Source organism: Saccopteryx bilineata, chromosome 5 (assembly GCF_036850765.1).
Source record: "Saccopteryx bilineata isolate mSacBil1 chromosome 5, mSacBil1_pri_phased_curated, whole genome shotgun sequence".
NCBI lineage: Eukaryota > Metazoa > Chordata > Mammalia > Chiroptera > Emballonuridae > Saccopteryx > Saccopteryx bilineata.
The window spans coordinates 60,134,805-60,160,515 of NC_089494.1; the positions used below are offsets into that span (position 1 = coordinate 60,134,805).

General features: G+C 51.2%; 2 protein-coding genes across 3 annotated transcripts; both read right to left on the reverse strand.

Moving 5' to 3' along the window:
• Positions 1–1,389: 1,389 nt before the first annotated feature.
• HOXD3 (homeobox D3) lies at positions 1,390–12,403 on the reverse strand. Its single transcript, XM_066279089.1, has 4 exons — positions 12,089–12,403; positions 7,330–7,437; positions 6,154–6,777; positions 1,390–4,340 (listed from the first exon to the last, which is right to left on the reverse strand). The coding sequence occupies exons 3-4, from the start codon at positions 6,692–6,694 to the stop codon at positions 3,583–3,585; spliced, it is 1,299 nt and encodes a 432-aa protein (XP_066135186.1). The 5' UTR covers positions 6,695–6,777; positions 7,330–7,437; positions 12,089–12,403; the 3' UTR covers positions 1,390–3,582.
• HOXD4 (homeobox D4) lies at positions 7,344–24,558 on the reverse strand. Of its 2 annotated transcripts, XR_010731860.1 has the most exons (3): positions 23,112–24,558; positions 22,179–22,605; positions 7,344–7,437 (listed from the first exon to the last, which is right to left on the reverse strand). XR_010731860.1 is itself a non-coding variant. In XM_066279097.1 (2 exons), the coding sequence occupies exons 1-2, from the start codon at positions 23,530–23,532 to the stop codon at positions 22,274–22,276; spliced, it is 753 nt and encodes a 250-aa protein (XP_066135194.1). In that variant the 5' UTR covers positions 23,533–24,558; the 3' UTR covers positions 19,024–22,273. The 2 variants fall into 2 exon arrangements, 1 of the variants encoding a protein (XP_066135194.1); XM_066279097.1 differs by lacking the exon at positions 7,344–7,437 and having other exon boundaries at positions 19,024–22,605.
• Positions 24,559–25,711: the final 1,153 nt, after the last annotated feature.

Consider the following 25,711-nt stretch of genomic DNA (forward strand, 5'->3'; position numbering starts at 1 on the left):
CTCCAGCTGGGTGCTGGCTTTCTCCTGGTAACCAGGGCAAGCTCCCAGTCTGCCTAAATCTTTTCCTACTGTCACCTCCCATTTTGCAGTGGGCTATTCCTGCTGGCTCACCTCTACCTTGCTTTAATTCACATTTGATCCTCTGAACAGAAGGACCGCCACTCCCCATCCATGAGGTAGGACTTGAGGCCCTACCCCCTTCTTCAGGCCTCAGGAGGATCCCCCACAACCTCCCTGATCTTCACCTCCCCCAAAGTGAGGTCTCTACAAGGAAAAAGTCAGAGCTAGTCAAGGCCTGAGCCAAAGAGCCATTTCCTCAAGGTGAGCTAATGAGGTGAACCTCCCAAAGACCAAGGCCCGTAGCTAGGTCAGGCCCTTCCCCACTTCCAGGGGTCGGCTCAACATTGCCTTTGTGTGGTCTTCCCGGCCTCCACGGAGCTCGTGGGGACACTGCGCACACTGTGGTACAGCAGATCCCAGAGGACAGGCGGCTCTGGGCGCCCTCAACCCCGAGGGCCGAGGGCCGAGGGCAGGCAGCCTCCAGGCCGTGGTGCGTTCCCTGTTTTCACGGCCTAGGTGGGAGGTTTGCTTCCCTTCCAACCTGCCCCTTCCCGCTGCAGCTCCTCCTAGAGAGAAGAGGCCTGGGCTCCGAGCGCCATTGCCGGGCCCGGGCTCCCCTCCCCCACTGCTCTTTCTCTGTTTCTCGGGGGAGTGGGGGCGGGCGCCTCCTCCGATAGAGCGGCTATTGTGACCTTCCCTGCAAGAGCAGGAACCCAGCCGAGTGTGTACCGCCTGCGGTGGCGGGGGAGGAGCCGGCTGTGTGTGCAAACCTCGGTTCGGAGGGGAAATAAATAAAACTTTGCAACCTCGGGCAGTAGGGCCCTTCAGAGGGCGTTTGGTTGTGTTTAGACTACGGTGTTTCCTAACACTAATTGCAGGCTCAAAAGGAGCAGAATTTATGGCGAAAGCCAAGGCGGCTTGTTTATAATTTATGAAGTTTTAAATGGCTGTGTGGCGGCCCCGCTCTCGCCCTCCCCAGACGCCCCACCCGCGCCAGGAGCGGCTCAGTGTGGCCCATCCAAGGCGTTCTCAGAGGCCTCGGGAAACCTTTCTCCAAAAAGCAGAGAGCAAGCCACAGATTGGGCCCAGAAGAACTCCTCCACCCAACTAGAGAGGGTGCCTAGAGGGCCGAGGGCGGCTGCGGCTGCCTGGATAGGGAGCCCCTACCCCCGCACTTCTTTCGAGCCTGAGTGTGAGAGGAAGCTGATGTCAGCCGGCCTAGACACCGTTTAAAGTATAATCCATGGAACCCCAAGCCGCAGATGACACTTGGGACCTTGCAGACACCCGCAGACTCAGCAGATACTCCTGCGGTAACAAACCGCGCTGGAAAACGCCTGGAGCCATGATGCATTATGTATGTTTATTATTACTTATGGTAGGAAGAGGAGGTGAGGGAAAACCGGGCTGAATCGAAACAGCCTAACAATTCATCTATTTAATATTTAGCCAGTTAAGAAAAGTTGTTATCCCTGCAAGGCAGCAAGCTCTTCTTTGATGTCCCTAACAGTTTAAAAAATAATTCCTTACAAGACAATTAGAAATTCTGCCTATGGACACAAATTTCATAGAAAACAATTTTAAGCCTTGAAAGTGGGTAAACTATCCCTCCGGTTGAAGTCATTTATTCCGCTGATACACCTCTACAACATTTATACTTTAAACCTGCTCAGAAAAAGGTGAAATTTAGCAAAAAGATAACCCCCTCCCACCCCCAATCTAACATGCCATTTAAAAAACAGCACAAAGGAACAAGGAAAACTAAATATTTTTGAGCGTCGTTATTTAGCAAAACACAAACATCCAAATAGAAACTATTGTTCCACCAGAAGATTAGAAGTTAAATTATTTCCACACAATAGAAATTTCACCTCGTGTCACTGGGGATGTAGTAGGGGTTGCATTATTTGTCAAACCAAATAAAGATGTGTGGGCCGACTTTGCAGAAATACAAAGAATTGAACCTTATCTGAAGGCGTTTTCCAAGTGCCTCCTCCCAGAGAAGGGGGTGGAAGTTGTCCAACCCTAGCTAAAGCCACGCAGTTATTTACAAAATGGTTATAAATCCTTGGAGACATTTTTTTGCCCGTTTAGTAAAAAGGAACAGGAGTAAACAAGGTCTTTATACTTATGTTCCATTAATGAAACTTTTATTATTTTACATTACAGGGAATGTTTGTTTTCTTTAGAAATTAACCACCAACCACTATAAAGGAAAAAGTCGTGACAGCACTTCCTAGAGAAAAGGCTTAGGTGCGTGTCTCCAAATGATCATTTCTTTTTCTGCACCTTAGCTTTTTCGTAGCTCAATTCTTCTTAGGATTTCTTGTGTCTTTTTGATTGTCAGTTTTCTTTCAAAGTTTACTTTTTATTACTTAACACAGAAAAGTGAGCTCTAGCCTTCCCAGTGTAAATGAAATCTAAAAAGGTCGACTTGGTGTCTCGAAAGAGAAGGGTAGAAATAGCAAAGCAGGAACAGCGCAAAGCACTACCCAAATCAGCTTTCTAGGTTTGCATCCTCAGACTTTTCCCCCACTAATGTCAATAGCTGGGATGTGATCAAGTATCTCTAGAACCAGTGTGTGCACTAGATTCCAAACACATGGAAAGAAATATTTAAAAGGGTCAGCGTATTTGGGGGCCTTCCACTGAGATTGTAGGAAAGATAAAGGCAGTGATCTACTTGCAAGTGTGTGTTAACACAGATACTGTTCCGACTGAGAAAAAAAAATTTTTATTCTAAATATTTGTTCAAATAGTACCAGACAATTTGAAATCAATAAACTGTGTCGAGTTGGAGGGCTACGGCTGTTAAGAAATGAGTAACGGGCGTCGTCTGACTACCCATGAAGAACAATTCGCGGTCTTAATCCTTTACATCAACTACAAACACCAGCCACGGTTACAACTGTTCAAAACTACTCTCTCAACTAGTTCAGACCAACGGGCCTGAAGAGATGAAATGTGGCCCCTGCGGCCTGGGAGCGCGTTCCTAAGCTGGCCGGAGAATTCTACAGATATACACATAAATACATTAAGACGAGGATAAATAATCAGAGAAACGAAATGACTCGCTTCAAATAATAAATACAGATTGTTGAGTCCGATGCAATCCTTACGGACGGGAAGGAGCTCATAAATTAAGGTCTCCGCAGCTAGGCTAGACACGGGCCGGGCCCGGAGCTCCCCCAGCTCCGGTCCCTGCGCGGAGAGCGCTGCCGAGGGATCTGACTTACCTTCGGGACCCCACTACCAGATAGAGGCCCTCGGCTCGCAGTCTATGGTACTGTCAGGCTTACCGAGGAGAATCCTTGCAGTTGATTTATGGCAAGTTACCCAAAGGAGGAAGCGCCTGGAGGGGAGACCCAGCGCAGAGCCTCGGGCGCCGCTGGCCCGAAGCTAGGGAGGCTGCGACCCGGCCGGGACGAGGGAGGGGTCGCCCTGCCCCGCGGGCCCCGCCCGCCACCCCGCCACCCAAGCAAAGGAGGTAATTGCGCCACGAGTTCGGGCCGTCGGCAGCCGCTACAGATGTGTCAGTTTGGGGGCCTCGGGCAGGCGTCCCTGAGACGAGTGGTGGGCCGAGAGATCTGTGTAGGTGGGGTGCGGGTCGCACGGTCCGTGGTGGTGGTTGCCGGGAATCTGCGCGGCGCAACTGTAGTCCACGCTCGCCGAAGACGGGTGCGAGAGGTGGCCGAGGTTGAAGACCGGCCCGGACGCGGGCGCCATGGAGTCGACGAAGTTGCCGCCCACGTACACCGGGCTGCCCTGCAGGTTGGCGCTGGCGAAGCCGCCGCTGTTGCTCGCCATGGGGTGGGGCTCGAACTCGGGCGCCGCGTAGCGCTTCTGCTGCGGCAGGCAGCTGCTGAGCGGCGCCGTGTAGGCGGCCAGGCCGTACATGTTGGGCTGGGACTTCGCGAAGGCGGGAGGCGAGGGCGCGTCGTAGGCGAGGCCCGGCACGGGCGGCAGCTGGCCCGAGTAGGCCACGTGGCCCGCGGAGCCGCCGAGCGGCGGGCTGCGTTCCGGGGACTGACCTGCTGGCGAGTGCAGGATGCCCTTGGCCTTCTGGTCCTTCTTGTACTTCATGCGTCGGTTCTGGAACCAAATCTTGATCTGGCGCTCGGTGAGGTTCAGCAGGTTGGCCATCTCCACACGGCGTGGCCGGCACAAGTAGCGGTTGAAGTGAAATTCTTTCTCCAGTTCCACCAGCTGCGCGCTTGTGTATGCGGTGCGCACCCGCTTGGACGCTGGGCCCGGCGGGCTCTTGTCCTCGCAGCTCTCTCCTGGACAAGGAGGGAGAGAGGGGACGCTGAGAGGGAGAGTTGGGGACACCCAGGGCTGGAAAGGGGTGCTTCCCTGGTTCCCTCCTCTTCCTTCTCCTCCCACTTTAATCCTGGGTGAAGTGGGGGAGGGACGTTTGAGAAGTGAGACTAAGGAGAAATTCACCGGCCACAGGCCTACCAATCAGTCGCACCTGAAACCGCCATCAGCCGGTCTGAGGTTCGATTCCCTCCGCTTAACCCCTCCCCTCCAGCCTAGTCCATCATCCCGTCCCAAAGGCCGCGGTGGAATTTAATGGGAGACTAGTAGCAGCTGGTAAGGCCCCACCTCTGTCACAGAGGGCCAGACTTCTTTGAACTCTCCTTCTAGCCTCTGCCGGGGGAGGGGGCTGTGGGGGATCAGACCCAGCCTGCCTTGCTCCGGGGCAGGTTCCTGGGCAAAGCACTTAGGGAGCCAGGCCTGAGGATGGAGATCCTAGCACCTCATTCCAGCCCAGCTTCACCCAAGAGCTCTGCGTCCAAATGCCCGAAGGTGGTAAACCATGAAAATACTGCCCTGGGGTTTTAGGGAATCTGAGGCCAGGCTGGGAGCATTTTGAATATTGCAGTGCTAGGACCAACAGCCTCAACACTGGTTTCCACCACCCCTGCCTGCCACTTCTCTCAGCAGCTTGTCCACTCCCTCTCTGGGAAGACAAATGGATTTCTCCTGAGAGGGAGGGCCTGCGCCTGCAGCTGGGAAGAAGGGGCTGGAAAAGGAGCTCACAGGCTGTGGAAGATACTCTCCCCTAGGAGCAGCATCCCCGGAGAGCAGCAGGCAACCCAGAGACCTGATAACAAGCTAGCTACATCCCAGGCTTCAAAACAGCCCTCAACCTGCAAGCAAGTACATCTACCTGAAGATAAACCACAACACAGAACACAAGGCTAGAAAATTTCAGAAACCAAGCAGGCTGAGAAGAGAGAGGTCGTGGGCCTCTGAGCTCCTGGCCCTGCCCATCTTCTTCCACAAATCTGAATGAACCCACAGAAGATCTTCTCAATTCTAGAGTCGCCCTTTCCAGGAAGAGAAAAACAAAACTGCTCCTGTTTCAGAGCATACTACTCTTCCCCTAGGATTTGCCCCTCCATGTAGTAGAGTTGGTAGGATGGGGAGAATTGGGCTGGGGTGGGTCAAATGTAGTTCCATAGTTATGCTCTGGTTGGTTTCAAATGCACCATTCTGTTATTTTATGGTGTTGGGCAAGTGACTTAATATCCCTCACAGTTAGTTTTCTTATCTATAAAATGAGGATGTTATCATAATACCTGCTTCAAATTTTTCTTTGAAAAATTAAATTAGATAATGCTTGTAAAGCACTTAGCATCGTTCTTAACATAGCAATCTATAGACTTTACTTATTAATTTAAGAGACTAGTATTCATGTGGTATGTACTACATAACCATCTGGGCTTAGGGGTCATACTTGTCTTCAGGTCTTAAAGAGACATTGGATGGAAAAAAAGAGCTAAGTTATGACCGGCAGCACAGGAAAGCAGATGTTAGGTCAGTATAAGGAAGAGCTGTCTATTAGTAACTATAAGACTTGCTCAGCACAAGCACCAACAGCCTGAAATGGAAGTGAGCCCCCTGTCACTGTAAGGGTAGGACCCCCAACCAGGGACACTAAAATGGGACATTTTTGTCTCTGTAGAAGTTTAGGCATATGCCCTTCTAGACATCCAGCCCTGAGTCTCTTGGTTCCTAGGTGAGCTAGCTTCTTGGGGTCAGTGCGGAGGGGACTTAGGCCAGGGATAAGCTCACTCAGAGAGCTACCTGCAGTGGCACAGCTGTTCTTCTGCTTGGAGTTCTGTCGGGACTCTTTCATCCAGGGGAAGATCTGCTTGCTGATGGTGGCTGAAGAGCCAGAAGCATTGGGTCCACCCTTGGTCTTCTTGGCAGGCACTCCACCTCCAGGATTGGGGGGTGAGGATGGGGGCAGAGTCGGTGGTGGAGGAGGGGGCTGTGGTGGCTGCTGCTCTGAGTTCAGACCAGGAGGCTGGCTGCCACCCCCCCCACCCTGGCTGTTTCCAGTGCCAGGCCTCATGCAGCTGCCATTGAGTTCAGCCCCCTTGTGGGCTGGCACTCGTAGAGGTGCAGAGCTCTGTATGGAGCAGGCAGAACCTGGGTAATCAGTGTCCAAGGAGTTGGCAGCAGCAGGGGGTGGATAACGCTGATGGGAGGTACTGTAGCCATAAGTGTCAGTGGCTTTGCTGTAGCCATAGCCTCCAAAGAGTCCTGGGTTTTCATAGTAAGCAGCCTTCTGCATCGTGCACTCAGGAAACTCCAGGGCCTGCTGACCCTGCTCAAATAACATTGACCACTACTGTCTCCTTCACTGCCACCTCCAATGTCTGCCAAATCCTGAGAGAGCTGGGGCAGCCCCAAGCTCCAGGTGACCTGCAGAGAAGAAAAGTGAGAGGCCCCAGCAGGACTGTCATTGGCGAGACCAATCAATACAGAGGGACTAGTTTAGACTCTCTGCTTCTCACTTAATAGTAAGTGATCTGGAGTTCTATGAAGTTCAATTTATTTGAACCTTTGGAAAAGTCTGAAAGAATTTCTTATAAGCATAAGGAAAGATTGGTACTTCTCTTTAGCTACATCCAAGGGAAGGGACTCTTCTCTTTTTTCAGATACAATTTTCTTTCTCCAAGAGTGTCAATTAAGCATTTGAAACTGCATGGAAAAGCACTTATGACCTCATACATATTAATGGCTGATTATCTCCCTTGACTTTGAGCTCCTTGAAGGCAGGGACTGACTGTGTCTTACATTCCAAACATCTAGCCAGTGCCCCATATGTAGTAAGTGCAATAAATGCTTGTTGAATGAGTGAATGAAAGAATGGGTTAATCAACCATTGGGTCATCTCAGGGTTTTGATAGGCAAAAGAAAGCCATACAACACATGCAGAACAGTCAAAGCTCTCAAAAAAGTTTCTTCCCCCACCTGGTTTCAAAATCACAGCATCCTTCATGAAGACCCAGATAGTCCACTTTCCGGTGACAGGGTGAGAATCAGCACAGTTAACTCTGTGGGTTAGCACTGTGAAATCCACTAGGAGATAAAAAACAAGAAGAGGACTTAAAGACTCCCAGAGTAATACTGAGGCTAGAAAAATGTTTCTTCTCTTTCACATGTTTTTCTAGACTCTTAACTTTTTCCTCCACTACTTTTACACGGATACCACTGAAATGGGTGAAGAGATTTAGAATTTCAAATGTATGGAGTATGATTGATTGAAGAATGCTTTATATTATGACTATCATTTTTATCCTGTATCTATTGTATAGATATTATTGACCTCTGCTCTGGATTGTCCATTCCATCACCACCACCACCAAACTCACAACCAGTGAGAGAGCCTCTTTTGGCATGATGAATGGACCCAGAATAAGAAGGGGGGGGAATAAGAAAATTCTATGCCTTTTGTATCTTCTGATTCTTGATGGGGGGAGAGGAGTTTTGTTCTCACTCACCCAAACCTTCTCCTGAAAGGCTCCTAAGGAGTTAAAGTATAACTAATACCATTCAACTACTTTTGTCTGCTTGATAAAGAAAACTCAGGTCAGCTTCCTGGTCTTACTTTTTTATTTCTGCTTTCAGGCAACTTTTCTACCCTACAACTCTCTGGTTTACATCATGGTCATTATGATGGACCACATTATCTAGACAACTGATGTGGCCTAACAAATTTGACCACTAGTACCAAAATTGCTCCTCCAGTCACTCCTTTACCCTCCACTGTCACAAAAAAGCCTAACCTGATTTTCTAAAAATTATTTATATTATAGCCTTTGTTTGGTAGTATTATTGCCCATTTTTGTTTTAAAATATAAGTGAATACGTCATTTATCTTTTTTATTATTAAAGATTTTACTTATTCATTTTATAGAGAAGAGCAAGAGTGAGAGAAAGAGAGCTAGAAGGAGAGCGGAGCAGGAAGCATCAACTCCCATATGTGCCTTGACCAGGCAAGCCCAGGGTTTCGAACCAGCAACCTCAGCATTCCAGGTCAATGTTTTATCCACTGTGCCACCATAGGCCAGGCCGCCATTTTATCTGGATAAGAAGAGATAGGCCCTTCTCAGTAGGATAACAGAATACTAGAATGTTGTATTTTAGTAGTATTTTCTATGCTGTTATTAAATGTATGCAATTAGGATATCTACCCAATAAAACTGGTCTTAATCTTTCTTTCAATTCATTTTCTATATCATCCTCTGACTCTTAAAGTTACTGAATATCAAATGGACAGCTACCTCCTCATCCTGTGATTAATATTTATATATATCTGTCCCTAGGCAAAAGCACCAGGAACTCTGGGTTTGGTTAAATTTCTGTACTTTTCTGGGATTCTGCTTCCAGTCTTTGGGCCCTCTGGATGTCAAAATGGTCGTATTTGACACTGAGACCACCATAACTCACTGCTGCTTCTGTCATTCCATTTACAACTATGGAAGCAAAACATCCATGCCCTCTTGCCTCCCAGGATGACCAAGTTTATCTCGATAGGTGGACCAGTCACATTAAAAAGCTTATGTATTTAGGAACTGACCAGGTATTTAAAACACATGGCTTTACATACATATTTGTTGCTATAGCATATTCCTAGAAAACACTCTGTGTGCAAATGTCAAAGGTGCAAATGCTGGACAGCTTCATGAGTAACCACAGAGTGTGTTTTCTGTTCTCATTGTATTAAAGAATTTCAAGGCACACATAATGATGATTCACCACCCCAATATCCACTCCCAGAAACCAGGGCAGTGTCCCTCTCCTAAAATTGGAAGGATTTTGCAACCTCTCCTCCTAAAAATATATAGTGCCCTAAAGAAGCCACCCCTCCTGCAACAGAAAAACAGAACCTGAGGATATTGTTACAGAACTGGTTTAAAAAAGAAAAAAGAAAAAAACACCGCTTTTTTCTTTCCAGAAATCCCTACTCCTTGTGAACTCTGCTTGAACCTAAAAAGCTGGAATGGGTCATAAATCACTTGGACAATGGTCAACTGTTCAGTGGCTCATCTTTTCGATCACCTCCCCCCCTTCTTTAAGGCTTTCTTTTTTCGCCCTCTGGTACCTCTGCTCATGTGGGCTCTGGGACCCAAATGCCTTGGGGTGAAGACAAGCTCCTATAGGGGGAGGGGCAGTCTTCCAAGTCCTCAGCTGCCCTGTCCTCTCACTCCTCCTCTCCTCCACCCCCCAGACTGGGGAACCGGTGGGACAGCCTCCCCAGAACCCTGCCGGCGCCATTCCCAGCTCTTTCTTGAGAAGGGGCGCCAAACGGAGGTCTGGGCCGTCCTTTCTCGAGGTCCCAGGAAGTTGCCCAACTTAGCTCAGAGGCCCAACCACAGTCAGGGCCCAACAGTGCCCAGCTGGGAGGAAAGCTGCCTGGCCTCTGAGCAACCACCACCCGCGCCCCTGGCTGCGTTGGCCCGCCGCGCCCACCGCGCCTCCCAGCCGCTGAATCCAGATACTTGCTACTGCACTTAATTCTGCCCGGGATCAATACCTAATATGATACCGAATAAATAAAAGGCGCTCACAGCGGCCAGGGGACGGGGTTATTAAGCAGCTGGAGCTCTCACGGTGCATATCAATGCACCTGTCATTGTGGTTTGTAACAAAATTTATGACTGCGAGCCACGGAGGCAGTAAACGCTTCAGTAAGGAATGAAAAGAAAAACACTTCCCCAGGCCCGGCATTTTCAGAAGTGGAAAACAGGCTCAGCGTAGGAGGAAGCGCTGCAAAAGAAAGCCCTACTCCGCACTTTTCCCGGGCGCGCGCCCCCGGAGCCGGGGAATTATATAAAGTGGCCGAGGCCGCCTCTTGGAGCTGCTCTGGGCCGCCAGACGCTGGAAGGGAAGCGCGCAGCCTCGCCAGGACCGAAGGCCCGCCAAGTCCTGGGAACGACGGGAGGCCCGCTGGACGCTCGGAGCCGGACCAGAGCTTGCCAGCCCGCGGTGGTCGTGGAAAGGCGGAGAGGCTTGGGGAGGGAGGGGGCGGCCCTCTCCCGTCTGCGACTAGCACTCAGTGGTCGTAAATCACGGATGGGTAGTCAGTCTGTGCAAGTTGAAAGAAAAGGGGGAGGCGATGGTACTCTGGTTGCTTCTGTTAGTCTCAGATTTTTCTGAGGTTTGAGTTGCCCTCGTCTTCTCTCCGTTTTGCCTCAACCAGGGCATTAGAAACCCACAGATCTCTTTCTGGCAGACACGGCTCATGTTGGGTATTCTCTTTAATTCACTGGACTGAACAATGATTCTTCCTCCTGTTGGCTTTGCTACTTTGGGGTTTTGTAACTGCTTTTTTTTCAGGTTTGCTTGAAAGGGGATATATTTACCCCATAGCTTTCTGCCCAACTCCAGATCTCTCAGCCTCAGCCTCTTCTGCCCTATGGGAGCCCTGAATGGGCCTTCTAAATCACTATTTTAGCCCAGATAACTCAGTAGGTAATACATCCTGCATTTAAGGCACTAGGATCACCCCATTAAAGAGTCATAAATTTGAAGGCCGATGATCGGTTATCATGTAACAACAGGCAGCAGTTCACACTAAGGTGATCCACTTCAAAGCCGCCCTTTGTTTTATGTCTTGATGTATGAATCCTGATATGGCTTACTCTGAGTTGCAAAACAGATGTAAACGTAGTGGAAATTATTTTTTTTTAAATCATGTCACCTACCACAACTGTCTATGAGTCTGTATATAAGCATTTTCTCAAATTTTGTCTCTAACTCTTTTTGTAGGCTCTTTGGGTTTCTTTAGAAATTCTGTTCAGGCGGATGTGGAACAAAATGGAAAACTCCATGGCAGCCGGTTCTTACCAACACTCACAGGTCAAGAGGCTTTACCTCCTTCAAAGGTGTCAATAATCAATGCGACTCTTATAAAATGTGCCTGCAGCCTCAGGGTGTCTTCTCTCAGGCAGAATAGAGACTCGGTTAGCTCCTGGGGAGCGAGTGGCCTTTAACACCGAAATCCTCAGCTGGATAGGGGAAGGGTGTGTCAGACCTGAGGAAAGGATAAGACCCGTGGTCTTGGGATGGGCCACATGGGTCAGAGGTACAGGGAAACCAGTCCCTATCCTCCTGTTCCAACCAAACTCTAAATGCTCCAGGTTCCCTAGTCCCCCAGGCCAATCTCAGTCTTCTCAGAGCACAAGAGAGGGATTGTGTAGAATTAGAGTGAGAGGGGGGCTACAGCTACAGCGCACCAGAAAAGGATGGTGAACATATAGACAGGCCTGCATGAGTCCCAGTGAATGGCTGCCCAGGCAGCTCAGGCAGACCCAGAGAAGAGGAAATTGGGCGCTATTTCCCGGTTTGTACATTATATATGGATAATTTTCCTGAGTTTATTTTATTCCAGTAAGTATCCACCACACTCCTCATCTGAGTTTCCCACACACCTTGTTAGAAATCAGGCTGCAAACCGCCTAAGAAACATCTCTTCCACCCTCACCCCCAAACAGTCCGAGCTGCCCACTAATGCCGGTGTTCAGTGGGTACCCGCCCTTGTCAGGTGAAAGTAGAGACACAATCCTCTCTCTTGCATCTGCCCTGTGCAATTTGTTGACTCAGTAGTTTGTAAACACTAAACCGCGCTGGGAAAGCCCCATACAACGCATTCCGGGCCCTTCGAAAGAACAGTGCGGGCAGCCATAAGCCTTTGAAGTGACCTTTGGCTCACGCAGCAATAACTCACCCTTAATGAACACCCAACGGAAGCGCCTCGGAGAGATCCCGGCTCGGTAGAGATCCTAACATCACGCCTCAACTTCAGCTTCCCAGCCGGCCGGGATCCAGGGGGTCCACTCCGCTGAGCCAGCCCCAAGGATTTCGCGATGGAGGCGCTGGCGATGTACCCGGGCCAACGGCCTCGACCGGTGAATCCCGAAGCTGCTTTATATGATACATTCACGTGGGCGGACGTCAACTTTCGCTGCTTGATTTTTATTTTATTATTATTATCTTAAAAGGTTCTTTAAAAGTAGGAGCTTCCCCTCAGAAGAAGGGCTAAATTTTCACCCAGGGCCACGATTCCTGATTCCCGGATGAAGGTAGCTAGATTTTGTTTTCCCAGCCACAGAGGAACAGGGTAAGTTTGCGCCTGGTCTTTCCGGGGTGTGCGGTGCGCTCTGTGTGCAAGAGGCTTGGGGAAAGAAAAGTGAACCCCAGAGTAGACAAAGGTGGGCCGTCCAGAGCCCTCACAGCCTTCCTCTGAGCTCCCTCCCCAACCCACCCACCATCCAGCACCGGCAGACTTCAGCCTCCTGCATGTCCAGAATCCAAGGTTTAACCAGGCTGGCTCTGAGCCACCAACTCAAGTACCATTTCCACAGCCAAAAACTGGGGAAACTGGAGGGAATCCCGTCTGAGAGCTGTCAATGAGGAACTAGGTCCGGATAGGCCCGACCCTACACCCCGTCTCTCACCAGTACCCTGGAAAAGTCTTTAGGGTAGGAAGCCTTTAGGATAGGGTGCGGATTATTGAAATTTTCAAGAAGTTATAAGTGAGTGCTCCATGGGGCCAAATGAAATGCTGCTCGTAGTAATTGGATTCAGCTGACTAAGTTGGCAGGCGCGCAGCTCCAAGGCAGCAAGCGAAGAAAAATGTCCACTGACTTTAAGTTCTGATGGAGCCAACCACAGGCGATTGACAAAACAACTTTACTGCTCTCCTTTGATGGCGACGCCCCTGGCAGTGGGTTCCTCTCTTGCTGATGCCCGGTCCCAACCAAGGATAAGTCAATGCTCCTTGCTTTCTGGGTCCCTTCACCACAGAGGCCCAATCTGACCCAGCCTGTGGCATTCCCATGAGCTTGGAGCCCTTCACTTGGACTCAGGTTGCTGCCTACTGGGGCTTTGCCCCCCCCCTTAAAAGACTTGGGATAGATTGTCCTGCCCCCCCCCCCCCCGCCAGCAGCCATAGTACATAGTAAACAAAAGGACGGATAGGATGCAGAAGTCAAAATACAATTTAGCTTTTATTCCTGGTTCTTGGAGAGAACCCAGAAACCCTACACCTTTTCTCTGCCACTCTTGCTGTCAAAACCCTAGATTAGTGAGGAGGAGTGTGGAGGAGCCTCCCAAACTATTCTGTGGAGTTTAGGGGTTCTCTTGAATTTGGGGAGAGAATCTTGAGTGGCACTTTAACCTTCCAGGAAAAAAAAATTAAGCCAAGAGCAAGAGATAAAGGCGTACCTATGTGGAACTAGCTCCCAGAACAATGCAGGGAGCTGGATGGCCACAGAGTTTATTTTAAATACATATAAATCAACCTGCCTGCGCCCAGCCGTGCAGCCCAAGACACAGAATTAATATGACGCTCCATCTTACTTTGGCAATGACAGTGTAAAAAAAGTTTTTTTTTAATTCATTTTCAGCCCATTCTCATAACTGCACATTTACCCCCAAACACTTCCTTCAAACCCCTACCACTCACTGACCCTCTCCTCAAACTGCCACCTTCTTCTCCCCAACCCATGCCACCCGCCACCTTCCAAGCCTGGCAAGGTAGTGTGTCCTTCCAACCTTTGAGTAGGCGGAGAGCATTCCCACAAAGCGCGCCTTGTTACGATTAATCACAGTCCTCGATGTATATGTAGAAGTGTATCTAGGTCTTTGCCGGCTTCCTCACCAATTGGCAATAATCAAGATCACAGATTACACAAAATGAATCATATTTAGTATCCCGTTCAGGGCAGCAAGCCGTCCCGTGCCCAAAGATTTCCATTTTGTCATGCAATTGCTTACCTGGATCCCAATTTATCATAAACCTGGTGTCCTCGGCCTCAGAGTGGACGCCAGTGGGGGGTAGAGCTAGCCTTCCCCCTTTGTCTGCAGACAACACTGTCCCAACCCTGGTCTTGCGTGCTCGCTGACGCGGCCATATACCCGAGCACACGGAATTCCCGGTAGAACGGAACCAGGCTGAGGTTCAACTACCAATAGACGCAGGAGGAACGAGTTAGTCCCCGAGCTGGCTTCGCCGGCACCGCGAGCCCCTCGGTCCACCCGGCCGCCTGTCTGCTCCCGGGCCCAGACTGGTGGCTACCGCGCCCCCACCCACTCCTGGGTTCCTGCCCAGTCCTCCCAGACCCCCCAGAGCTCAGGGTTTGTTTTGCTTTTGGAATGTGGTCCTTTCTGGATTTGGAGAGAGCCCCGGAAACCCCCTCATAGTCAGGAAATACAGACGCTGCCTTCAAATGCGAGCATATTTGTTCACGTGACCCCGAGGGAAGATTGTACTGATTGAGGCTGAAACTTTCACACCATCCAGCCCCCGAACACAGCCAGGCCTGGGGGCTGGGAGGAGGGGCGGGAGGCGTGGGATCCGGGCACCTTCTCAGCGGCAGACTTGAGCGGTTAGGATGAAGGAAAGCTCCCATCTCGCTGCTGGGGACAGACCTAGTGCCAGCCTGGCCGCGGACAGCGGGTTGGGGGCGCTGGGGATCTTCCCTCCTGTGAACTCTGACCCTGGCCTAGCCTTCCACGAGACTGGGCCCGGGATGGAAATTTTAAAGCCCGCCTGACTTAGAGGCTTCTCTGCAGGCGGCTGTGGAGCACCAGCTGCTTAGGGTTCTCTTTGCTCCCCGCCTGCGCCCAGCTCTGCGCCCTCACGCACCGGGGCGAGGCGCCGCCTCGGCGGACCCACTGCGCTCCCCGGTCCCCCGCGAGGCGGTTACCTTGTGGCACAGTGCAAGCTCCGGCCCTAAGGGGGGGGCCTCCCGCTCACAGACCAGGCCGGGTGCCCCACTACAGTCACGTTGCCACCACTTGGGGCCTTGGCTCGGCCCGCGGACGCGGCAGAGAAGCGGCCACTTGTGGTAGCCAGGACCGGGCGCATACACAGCCCCCAGGATCCAGAACGGCTTCCCTGCTCTGCACCTTGCTGACCCCGCCGGGCTCTGCCAGCCTGGAGCAGCCGGGGTGCGGAGCTGCCTTTGCCGCGACCTGTCCGCCTCCGGATCTGAGCAGAGCCCACGGAGCCGCAGGACCCGCGCCTGCCAGGCCGGGCCTCCCCGCTTCCTGCGGAGCCTCCGAACAGGCGCGGTCGGGTTAATCTGGGGGAGGAGGGAACTTATGTTCCAGAAATAATAAATCAGGACAGGTTCCCAGAACTCTTCGAGTGGTTGGGTGAAATTCAGGTAACAGCTCTGCCTGTGGTCAGAAGAGCTACGCTGGGCGGCCGGGGGCCTGCTCTGGCCTCCAGCTGCGGGTTCCCACGAGCCCCGCTGCCTGCCCGGCCTGGCGTGTGCACCCCGGAACCCCACGGTGTGCGAGGGTCGCCGCCCCTTCCCTGCAGTCTCCATTCCACCGCCAGCTCTGCTTTCCGGCGGCAGTGAGCGCGGAACAGAGGCCCCGGGGCCGCTCGCAAGGTCTCGGACAGGCGAAGGCGCCGGCGAACGTGCCCCGCAGCCGCGGGAAAGCCGGGAGCCGGGAGAGAGCGGTGTCCGGTCCTGCGGTGTCCGGTCCTCCGCACTCCCCGCTCCGCAGGCCCAGGAACGTCCCGGGGGGCAGGGCGGAGGTCCAGCCCCCAGATCTGTCAGAGGGCCACTCTTCTTGTTCACCTCGCCCAGCCTGGCTGGAGGCCCACTCAGGACGCCCCTCGGAGCCGAACTCGGGGTGCCCCATGCCACCCCCTCCCAGGGGGCCCCGTCCGAGGGACCCCGCCCCCAGCCTCCCAGCCAGCCTGCAGCAAGTGTTCATCTCCAGCTAAAGAGGGGGCCCCTTGGCGGGAATTTGTCTCCAGGAAAGGATCTAAGCTTTCTTCAATCGGAGCATATGTTCATAGAGCAATAAACCGGAAAGATTTACAGTCCTCGGCCGGCCCCCAACAGCCTCGCACCCTTTCAGGAATTACTTACGATGATTTATCACACCAACACGGGCAATTGTCACACTGATAAAATAGCCCGGACGGTGCCCGCCGCGCCCGGGCCTTGGGAGGCTGCTGGCTGCTAGGCGGCCGCGGGGCCGAGGAGGCGTGTTTATTTATTTATTTGTTTGTTTGGCGGGTTTCTCCTCGGGCTTACCACAAGATGTGGAAGTGGGTTGGAGTGGGTGGGGTTGGGGGTGGGAGGGGAGCCAATTATTATTGAGAAAAAAGGCAAGCAACTCGGAGAAAGCACCCGGAATCTGCACTGGAGTTACTTGCAAAGCACATAAACATTTGTCATCTTTGAATAATTGAATTAATGTGTTATTGTTTGAATGTATAATTCATAACGGAGGAAACTTTGTCTCTGTCTGACGGGGAAATATACACACACCAAAAAGGAATCAAAACACACAGAATCCCAATCCCAAAACAACCAGCGACACCGCCAGCCTCCTGCTCGCAGAAACCCTCGAAGCCAACGAGAGGGAAGGAGGCGAATAAAGAGGCTGTGTCCCCGGCCTCCTGGCGGGAGCTGCGGGCTACCGGGAACCGCTGCTGCTCCCAGCAGATAGACCCACGGCTGGGCAAGCCCGAGGTGCTGGGACCGGACGGGAGTGGGAGAGGTCTGGGAGCTCGAGTCTCCTCGGAGTGCAGAAGAAAAAAGGCTGAAATGCGAGCGAGCAGGAGCGAGCGTTGCGTCTTGCCTTGTCCTCTCCTGCACAATCGTCCTCCTCTCCCCTCGCGCCCCAGGGTCTCCCCCTACTGAGGCAAGGGCTTCTTCCCTCTGCCTTTATTTTTTATCCCCCCCCCTCAAATTAAAAATACCAAAATAAAAGGAAAGAAGGGAAAACTTTCTAGGGCGACAGTAGCAGTAGAGCTTGGTGGGGAGGGAGGGGAGTGGAGAAGCCACTCGGAAATCGTTATCTGTTGGTTAAAACCTGCCTGGGGTAAAATTTCAACTCGATTTTATAGCCTCCTATTATGACGCAAAGAAAAATTTACGACCCTCACTTGAAAAGAGGGCTGGGGCTTTTTCTCACCGGTTTAAGAATAGGCAGCAGATGCCGTGACAGCGACCATTGTTCCCGGTAGACACAGGCGACCGCAGCCCCGGCCGCGTGCGCCAGGGGCTCCCCCAGCCCAGCGGCTTTTTTTTTTTTCCAACTCCTGTTGTCTCGGAGCAGCCCACAGGCACCCTCGCCCCCTGTCCCCTCGCCCACCCTCTTTCACGCTCAGACATATAAACTCGGCCGCACTCGGTAATTTTTCATAAGTGCAAAGCTTTGTTGAACCAAAGGTCACCATCCAAGCCACTAACAACTTCTCGCCAGCGCGCAGCTCCAAATCAGGAAGCAAAGGGAACTATTTGTCAGCGGCTCTGACAACTAAATTCATTAAGGATTTAAATCTGAAGAAATAAAAGTCGCCAAAATATTTACCTGCGGGCTGCGCTCCGTCACCCGGAAGCGGGCCGGGGGTGGAGGCCAGGGGCGCCGCGCGGGGGGCCACCCTGGGCGGGTGACATTCTTGGGATCCCTGCACTTTCCGAGTCGGAGAGAGCCCTTTGCGTGGCAGATTAATGACGACTCCGTGTTTCTTAAGGGACGTGCTGAATTAATTATTTCGCCAATCACGTGGTCAGGACTTGTAGAAATCTATTCTTATCATCTTCTTCGCACTTTGAAAATTCTCCGGGTTATGAAAGGCCCTCCCGCAGCTGCCGGTGAGCCGGGGCCGCCTGCCTGGGGCGGGGGGCAGGGAGGGCTCCCCAACATGGCGGGCTGGCGGGCAGCGCCGTCTGCTTGCCAAGGGGCCCCAGTTACAGTACTGTACTCTAGTAGTCTCAGTTAGGAACTCGCTTCCTCCTCACCCCAGCCTTGATTCAATACACACAGCCTTATTGATGTATTCGTGGGCACAGGAGGAGCCATTAGCCACAAGACAGGCAAAGGACAATCATAAAATGTGTCTGAATATTTAAACTTCTGTCTGCACGCTTATAAATACACATGTCCACGCATCTGAGGGGAGCGCTTCCATATATTAAGGATACATGTCTGATTTTATGCATCCCGTTCATTTCCTGTCTGGAGCAAACACCCCCTACCCCATCTACTGTGGAACTCCCGCCTTGGCTCCCCTTCAAAGCCAGGCCAAAATGTGAAAAAGCCCTCACGATAAAAATAGCACACGCTCCTTTTTATAGTGGGGAGTGTTTATTGTCTGGAGAGCAGAGAGGGTGCAGGGGGGTGGAGAGACAGGTGCTGGAGACCCCAGTGGAGCTGAGCAGCACCTGAAAAGTAGGAACCCCAGACTGGAGGGCAGAGGGGTCAGGTCTGAGCAGCCGCCAGCCTGTCCCAGCTTGGCCCACCACTCAGCTCCTTACCCCTTCTCTTAGAGTTGGGGGGTATGGAGGTCTCTCACCCACCACATCACAGAGACTGAAGGGGGGTCTAGGGCTGACTGGAACCATGCAGAAAGGCAACGTGGAACCTCCTTTCAGGCCAGTAACTTCCTATGACCCAGCAGCCTGAATTCAACACCAGGCTTACCAATGGTCACAAACTATGGTGGTTGACTTGGGAGTATGTATGTGTGGGGAAGCGTGTCATGATAGAATTGCTAAGCCTTACACAGTTTTAACCTTCGTATGCAAGGCACACTGAAGAAAACAAATCAAATTGTTTGTATTTAATGTTAGCTTTCTGAAGACTTAATGAAGAATGCTTCTGTGGAGGCACCAAACAGGAGGGAGATTTCGCTATACCTTTTATTACTTCAAATATAGATCAGTGAATTACATCAAAACTACAGGCAACAATTAGTATAAATAATACTTTAATCAGTGGCAGCAGAACATTGGTCAATTCTATTTAAAAAGCATCTCGTGTGAACAGACACCATGGACTGACTGACAATGTCATCTCCCAGCTGCAAAGGACAAAGTGAGATGGGAGTGTGAGGAGCAATGTCCTCACAAACACTGCATTCCCCCTAGTCAAAACCTCCGTACAGCTTTAAAACAGAACAGCAAAACAAAGACTTCTGGCTCATATTTGGGGGAACAAAGTGGAAACAAATAAAAGCAAATGGGCACTGAGACTTTCCACATCTAGCTTTCTCCAAAGCACGTTCCCAGATGGAAACTCATTTCCTTCCCTGCCCTAGGTGGTTGGGGGGGTGGGGATGGGGGGCTGCTTCTTCCCTGCCCCACTCCTATGGGCCCAAATGGACCCTGGGGTCCAGTTGAGACCCCAGGGTCCTGGGCTGCCTTCTGGGCAATCCAGGCTCCATTAACATTTCAAAAGACAATCCCTGAAAGCTGAGAGGGAGAGCTGAGGATTTATAAACAAAGAAGTTGTTTCTCTGATTAAGTTACTTTCCTAAGTAATGGGGCTATGTTTGAGAATGAGCTTAGATTTTCCTCATAAAAATGTGCCTTTTGGTTTTCTTCTGTGGCAAGGGTGAAGATAATTAAGTAGTTTTGGTATTTGGTCTAAAGCTAGGGTAAATAACCTGAACATTTGGGAAGGGGGAAAATCTATATAATAATCTCTAATATACAGGGGTGGGCAAAAGTAGGTTTACAGTTATGAGTATGAAACTTTATTCTTGTATTATTAATTATTGTATTATTTAGTTGTATTACAACTGTAAACCAACTTTTGCCTACCCCTGTATATGTAGCTGGATGTTGTGGAAATATATACTTTGTTTCCCCTCCCAAGAAGAAGTTAAATGTATTCAGAGATTTGTGTTTTAGACAAGAATCTTAGCAACTTTCCAACTTGCCTAAGGATAGCGATTCTTTTCAGATGCTACATCCAAAGACCAATCTCCATGTTAGAGGGGAAAAAAAGGGAGAAGGGTAGTTAGAGTCCAAAAGGTTAAGGGTTTAGAGGTCAGTCCTCTCGGCTGAAATACAGCTAATCGAATAGAAAATTTGTCCTCTGGATGAACCTGATTCTGTAATTTAGCCGAACTTCAGTAAAATACCTTTTCAGCTTCTCAACGTGAGGGCATTAAAAAAAAGACATCTTGACTATGTATGAACTCTGTGCTTTTTGTCATAGAAACAATGATGTGAATAATGCAGGAATATCCATCTTTAATATCCCGACGTGCTGATATTCAAGTATTGCCATGTGCAAGTCTGAGAGCCAGGCTCACCCCAAGGAGGAACAAAGAGCTGTCCCCAGGGTCTAATACAAAAGACCAAGGCTTGGAAGATACTTTAGAGAAGTGGAATTTCAGCCTAGGGACTCCAGTGAATACCTGCCCTCAGCTCTCAGGAGACAATCAAAGAACATCACTTCAGAGAAAGTCTTTTCTTTCCCCTACACTTAAATGTATTTTTAAAATTACACTGAAATCTTCTAAAGTGTTCTGAAGCACTAAAGAAATAACCCCTATTCTGTTTCTCTTTCGAACTCACCCTTCCTCCCACCCACTTTTGTCACTTTTCCATAGCTACAACCTGGGGTTTCTTTTTGGAGATCAGGAGACTTTGGGATTTAAACTTTCGAAGCCTTGTTTCATTTGAGTATATGAACTCTGGTCATTACCTTTGACTCTCTTCCTCTTATCCACAAAGGCCAACATTTTAGAAAAATGAGCTTTGAACCCTTCCCAGGCAAGGCATAAGAAAAATGACTAAAGAACATCTCTCCTGTGGTTTGAGAATGATTGTTTTAAACCACTATTCTCAAGGCAAGGAGGAGGGCCTGAAAACTTTTGTACTTTTACGATTTCTGTTTCTAACCTAATGTGTTAAGAAAAACTTTAAGATTCATTTTAAAAATAAAAACTTCAGGGGGAAAAACCCTATGATCAACCTTTGTGGACTTCAATTAGTTTTTTCTTTCTTTTTTTAAAGTGAGATTTCCTCTACTTCCCACTGCAAACCCCCCTCACCCATATAGGCCATACACTGATTCCTAGAAAATATTGCTATATGGGCTATTTGGGCATTTGGAATCCAGTTGGAACAGAAAATTCAGTCATTATCTAATGACCCAGAACATAGAGGTTTTGTTTTCTTTCCCCAGAAGGAAAATGTTGGACCATTTGTTTCTTTCTTTTTTTCCCTTTCCCTCAATCACCCAGAACTGGTTGTAGCACAGTGCTGAAAAAGCACATGTGAAAATATATTTTCCAGAACTCAACTGAGAGTGGACCCTTTGATTCTCTCTGGAAGGATTAAGGGCTCCTACTCTCATTTCCGGGGAATGGGGAGGGGGTGGGCTTCAAAATGCCAGTTACAGCCAGAAGTAAGTCTGCACCTCTCTGATTCTTCTCCCTGAAACTCGGCCTCTTTCACCATCTTAAGTTTTTTGGCATTAAGATGTCAATTATATCTGTACCTTATTCCCCAACAAATAAATATTTAAGCAAATATAATCTAAACATAAAATAACCCGTTTTCATTTCTTTCTTAGACTCATTTCTTTGGGCATGGGGCCAGTGGGAACAAAATATATACATATATATTTTCTTCGCACCGAAAATTATATAGACAACCCAGAAAGTTCAGAAATCCTGGCCCAGCTCTCCTGCTTCCACTGAAAGCACCTAGCACAGGGGTGGGCAACCTGCTGCCTCAACTCCCCCACATTATTAAACCACCAAGATCCCTGGAGTGGTGGGGTGGGGGTGTGATGTTCAAATTCAAATTGGGATAAAGCATTCAACCTTCATTTGCAAATTCAAATTCCAACAGCAGAGATTTTCATGAGTTTAATGACTCACCAAGGTTTTATGTTCTCAGTAGCTCCTGCCATATGATAATATACTTAGAGAACCCCTCCCCCCCTCCCACTCCCATACCCGCTCCGGGGAGGGGGCAGCCCTCGGGCAGGATGCTAACCTAGTCCGAGGGCGGCCTGCAGGTCCCAGGTCCACCCTACAGTACCTTAGAGCCCAACGAGGTGACAGTAGGCTCGGCCTGCCCCCGAAGCTTCGGCTCAGCCGGGAGTGCAGGGAGGGATGGGACCAGGGTCCCCACTTCTATAAGGTCGTCAGGTCCGTGTGGTGGTCCTTGGCCAGTGGCTGCAAATGCTGGCCCAGGGCAGCTGAGGAGCAGGAGGAGGACGACGAGGACGAGGAGGACCTGCCTTTGGTGTTGGGCAGCTTATGGTCTTTTTTCCACTTCATCCTCCGGTTCTGGAACCAGATCTTGATCTGGCGCTCCGACAGGCACAGGGTGTGAGCGATCTCAATCCGACGGCGCCGTGTCAGATACCTGTTAAAATGAAATTCCTTTTCCAGTTCTAGGACTTGTTGCCGGGTGTAGGCTGTCCGAGACCGCTTAGGCTCCCCGCCGGTGTAGTTGGGGTTCACTGAGAGACAAAACAGACAGCACGGTCAGGTCAGCCGCCCACCAGTTAGGCCCCTGGCCAGCGCTGCTCACTTCCTGGCGCGCCGGAGGCCCGAGGCCCTCCCCGCTCCGGCCGCTCGCCCTCCCTCCCTCTCCTGGCCACACACTCCCTCCTGCCCAGCCCTTCACACTCCCCCCCAGGGGCAGGCAGGGTCCTCAGCTGTGCTCCCACCTCCCGGCCCACCAAAGCTCCAGGATTCCCAAGCATTTTGGAAAGCTCTCTTTCCTCTACCCTCTGCTCTGAAAATGGAGTCCTCCCCCACCCATCCCCATCCCCACCCCCTTTTCTTGCCCACAGACACGCAGCCGGCCACATGGCCCAGGCCTGCTCCTCTAGCTATAAAAATTTATGGAGAGAGTCCTTGAGGCTCCCGGGGAAGCTCTCCACCCCCCACCCCTCGCACCCCTCCCCGGGCCCAGGCCGCTGGGCTGAAGTGGGGACTGGGCGGCCGCCGGGCCGCGCCTTACCGGAATTCACGTGCACCTTCTTCATCCACGGGTAGACCACGGCCGGCTGCTTGAGCGCCGTCCCGGGGGGCGGCTGCTTGGGGCCGCCCGGCTGGCTGCAGGCCCGGGCGCCCGGCAGGGGCGGGGGCGCGGGGGGCGCGGGGCACGGCTCCCCGGGGGCGCCGTAGTGGCCCCCTGGTTCCTGCGCGTGGCCCCGCGTGGGCAGCGCCGAGCCCGGCCCCGGGCCGCCGCCTCCGAAGGTCTGCTCGCCGAAGTCAGGCCGTGGGTAGAGCCCCGGGCTCTGGAAGTCGGCACCCTGAGCGCCTCCGCCGTAGTAGTCAGCTCCCTGCTCGCCTAGGTAGCCGCCCTGTAGATACTCCTCGCAGGGAGGGAACTTGGGGTCCACATACTTGGAGTTCACCATATACGAACTCATGGCCATTAATTTCAGAAGGTAGAAAATACTAATTTTTCTCGTGTTGTCTTTTTTTCTGCTTCCATAGGGCCCTCCTACTTGCTGTCAACTGAATAAAGTTGGCGGCCATGTGACCAGGCCAGCCAATAGCGAGGAAGCGAGTTTATCACCGGGTTGGTGAGCATCTCATAATTTTAACAAATTTAACTAAATAACATACGTGTAATCAAGTGACTCGCTGTGTCACATTCGAGGGCCCCCACCAGAGGTTAATGTACTTCTCACCCCCAGTCCCGTCATTCCCCGAGGTGATCCCAGCTTTGTCAGCCACTGACTGCTAACCTCGAGTGCCCTCTCCACTCGCCGACCCGCCTGCACACAGCCCCCCAAAGTGCGCACAGTTCAAGGGGAAATGAATTCCCACGTCTGTTGGGGTGCTGGCACCAAAAGGCGGGTGGGCAAGGGAGCTTCTGAGCTGGACAGAGTCCACAGCAGGCAGGGCTACTGCCAACCCGGCCGCGGGAACGGGCTCCGCCATACAAAGGCGAAGTCCCGGCTTTGTCTTTGTCAGGGTCACCCAAAAGTGACCACACTCTAGCTGGCCTGAATCATTTTAGGCAATGAGTAACTGCCACGCTTCCTGCGACTGCTCCAGCTGGGAGTTTCCAGCCCGAGCCAGGCCTTGCAGGTATGGCAGGAGGCACCCGCTGCCTCAGTTCATGCGGCGGAGGGGCGCACAGGAAGATGGTGAGAGCACCCCATGCCACCCAGTGGGTCCCTAAGGACCCTGAACTCCTTTGCAGTGTGCCTTCTCCCCACACAGTAGTCAATGACCAGTGAGCCCCTCATTGGGCACCCTCCAACCTCATGCTCCTTGAGGGCAGAGCTGGGGCTCCCTGGCCTCCTACCTCACTCCTCAGTCCCACAAAACCTAGGTTTCTGGCCCTGAATTCATGTAACCAACTGTAGGTTTACACAGGAGCCTCTGTATAAAGGTGAAGGGTTTCTCGAAGAAAAGGGTGTTCTGTGTCACCAAGCTCAGTCGATCCTCCTGGATCCCAATGTAATAAAAGAGAAAGAAGCCATTGACCCAGCATGGCTGCCTCTGGCTTCTCCTTCTGACTCAGGCTATTTCTGAGAAAAGTGAAGTTTTTGCATCGACCATATATTCCCCTAGAATCGAATCTGTGACTATGTAGATACCACACAAATTCGGTTCTACAGGGTATATATAGACAACGTTACTACCTCCAGGTTCCACCCAAATCAGGTCCCCAGACCGCTGCCAGCCTTGGCCTCTTCTTCAGAGCCACCACCAGCCTCACACAGCCATCTGCACTTTCAGAGACGGTTCAGGTAGCCTGGAGGGCTGGGAGGCAATTTGCAGCAACGAGCTCCCCGTCTTTGTGCCAGGGCCAGGGTTACCGAGCGGCCAGAGCAGCCAAGGAGCAAGGGCAGTTTTCTTAGGGAATAAAAAATCCACCCCAGAAATGGTAGTTTTATTATCCCCAAGCTCCAGATCCAAATGTCCCCCCCCCCTTTATTAGTGGTATTTTTCAGGAAAAAGTAAAGGCCCTCAGAAGCAGAAAAAATGGCGAGAGGAATATCCTCTATCCATTCTTTTTCCCACCGCGGGGACAAACCAGGTTGGCTAACAAAACTAGTTCTTCCAAAAGTCGCGCATTTACCTTCCTGGTCCCTGAGCCTGTCTGGCTCTCTGTCCTGCTGCTGCTGCTGCTGCTGCTGCTGCTGCTGCTGCTGCAGACCCCCGAGGCAGGCATTTCTTTCAGGCTTCGAGCTGCCCTGGGCTGGGGCCAGAGCACTAATGGTGAAGGGCAGGGCGAGGGGTCATTCAAAATCATTTAGAAACATATCACAAAGTTTCATTATTTTTGCTTTGCCGACAGCAGCACAAGAGTACAAAAGTTCACGAATTGTATGCCGGCCCCAGCAGCTCAGTGCTGTCTGTGGCTCACCCCTCGGTTTAGGGCCCCAAGAGCACAGATGCACTCAAGGCCCGGATGGATTCAGGGGCAGAGGGATGCCCCGGCTTGAGTAGGGCTTTGAGATCCCTAACTATAGGTTGGAAGTGTTAAAATAATTTTTGTTTTGATTTTTTCCCTTATGATTCAAAAATTAGTTTCAGCTTGGTGGGGCAGAGCAGGGAATACCCCTCTCTGCCCCCCAGCCTGTCAGAATTGGCTGC

Bases quoted from the DNA above. Each gene is read 5' to 3' on its own strand.
- HOXD4 (XM_066279097.1), bottom strand. From the start codon at position 23,532: ATGGCCATGAGTTCGTATATGGTGAACTCCAAGTATGTGGACCCCAAG. The intron at 22,606-23,111 runs GTAAGGCGCGGC...TTTGTCTCTCAG, and splicing joins GAAGGTGCACGTGAATTCCG to TGAACCCCAACTACACCGGC.
- HOXD3 (XM_066279089.1), bottom strand. From the start codon at position 6,694: ATGTTATTTGAGCAGGGTCAGCAGGCCCTGGAGTTTCCTGAGTGCACG. The intron at 4,341-6,153 runs GTAGCTCTCTGA...CTCCTTGTCCAG, and splicing joins GAACAGCTGTGCCACTGCAG to GAGAGAGCTGCGAGGACAAG.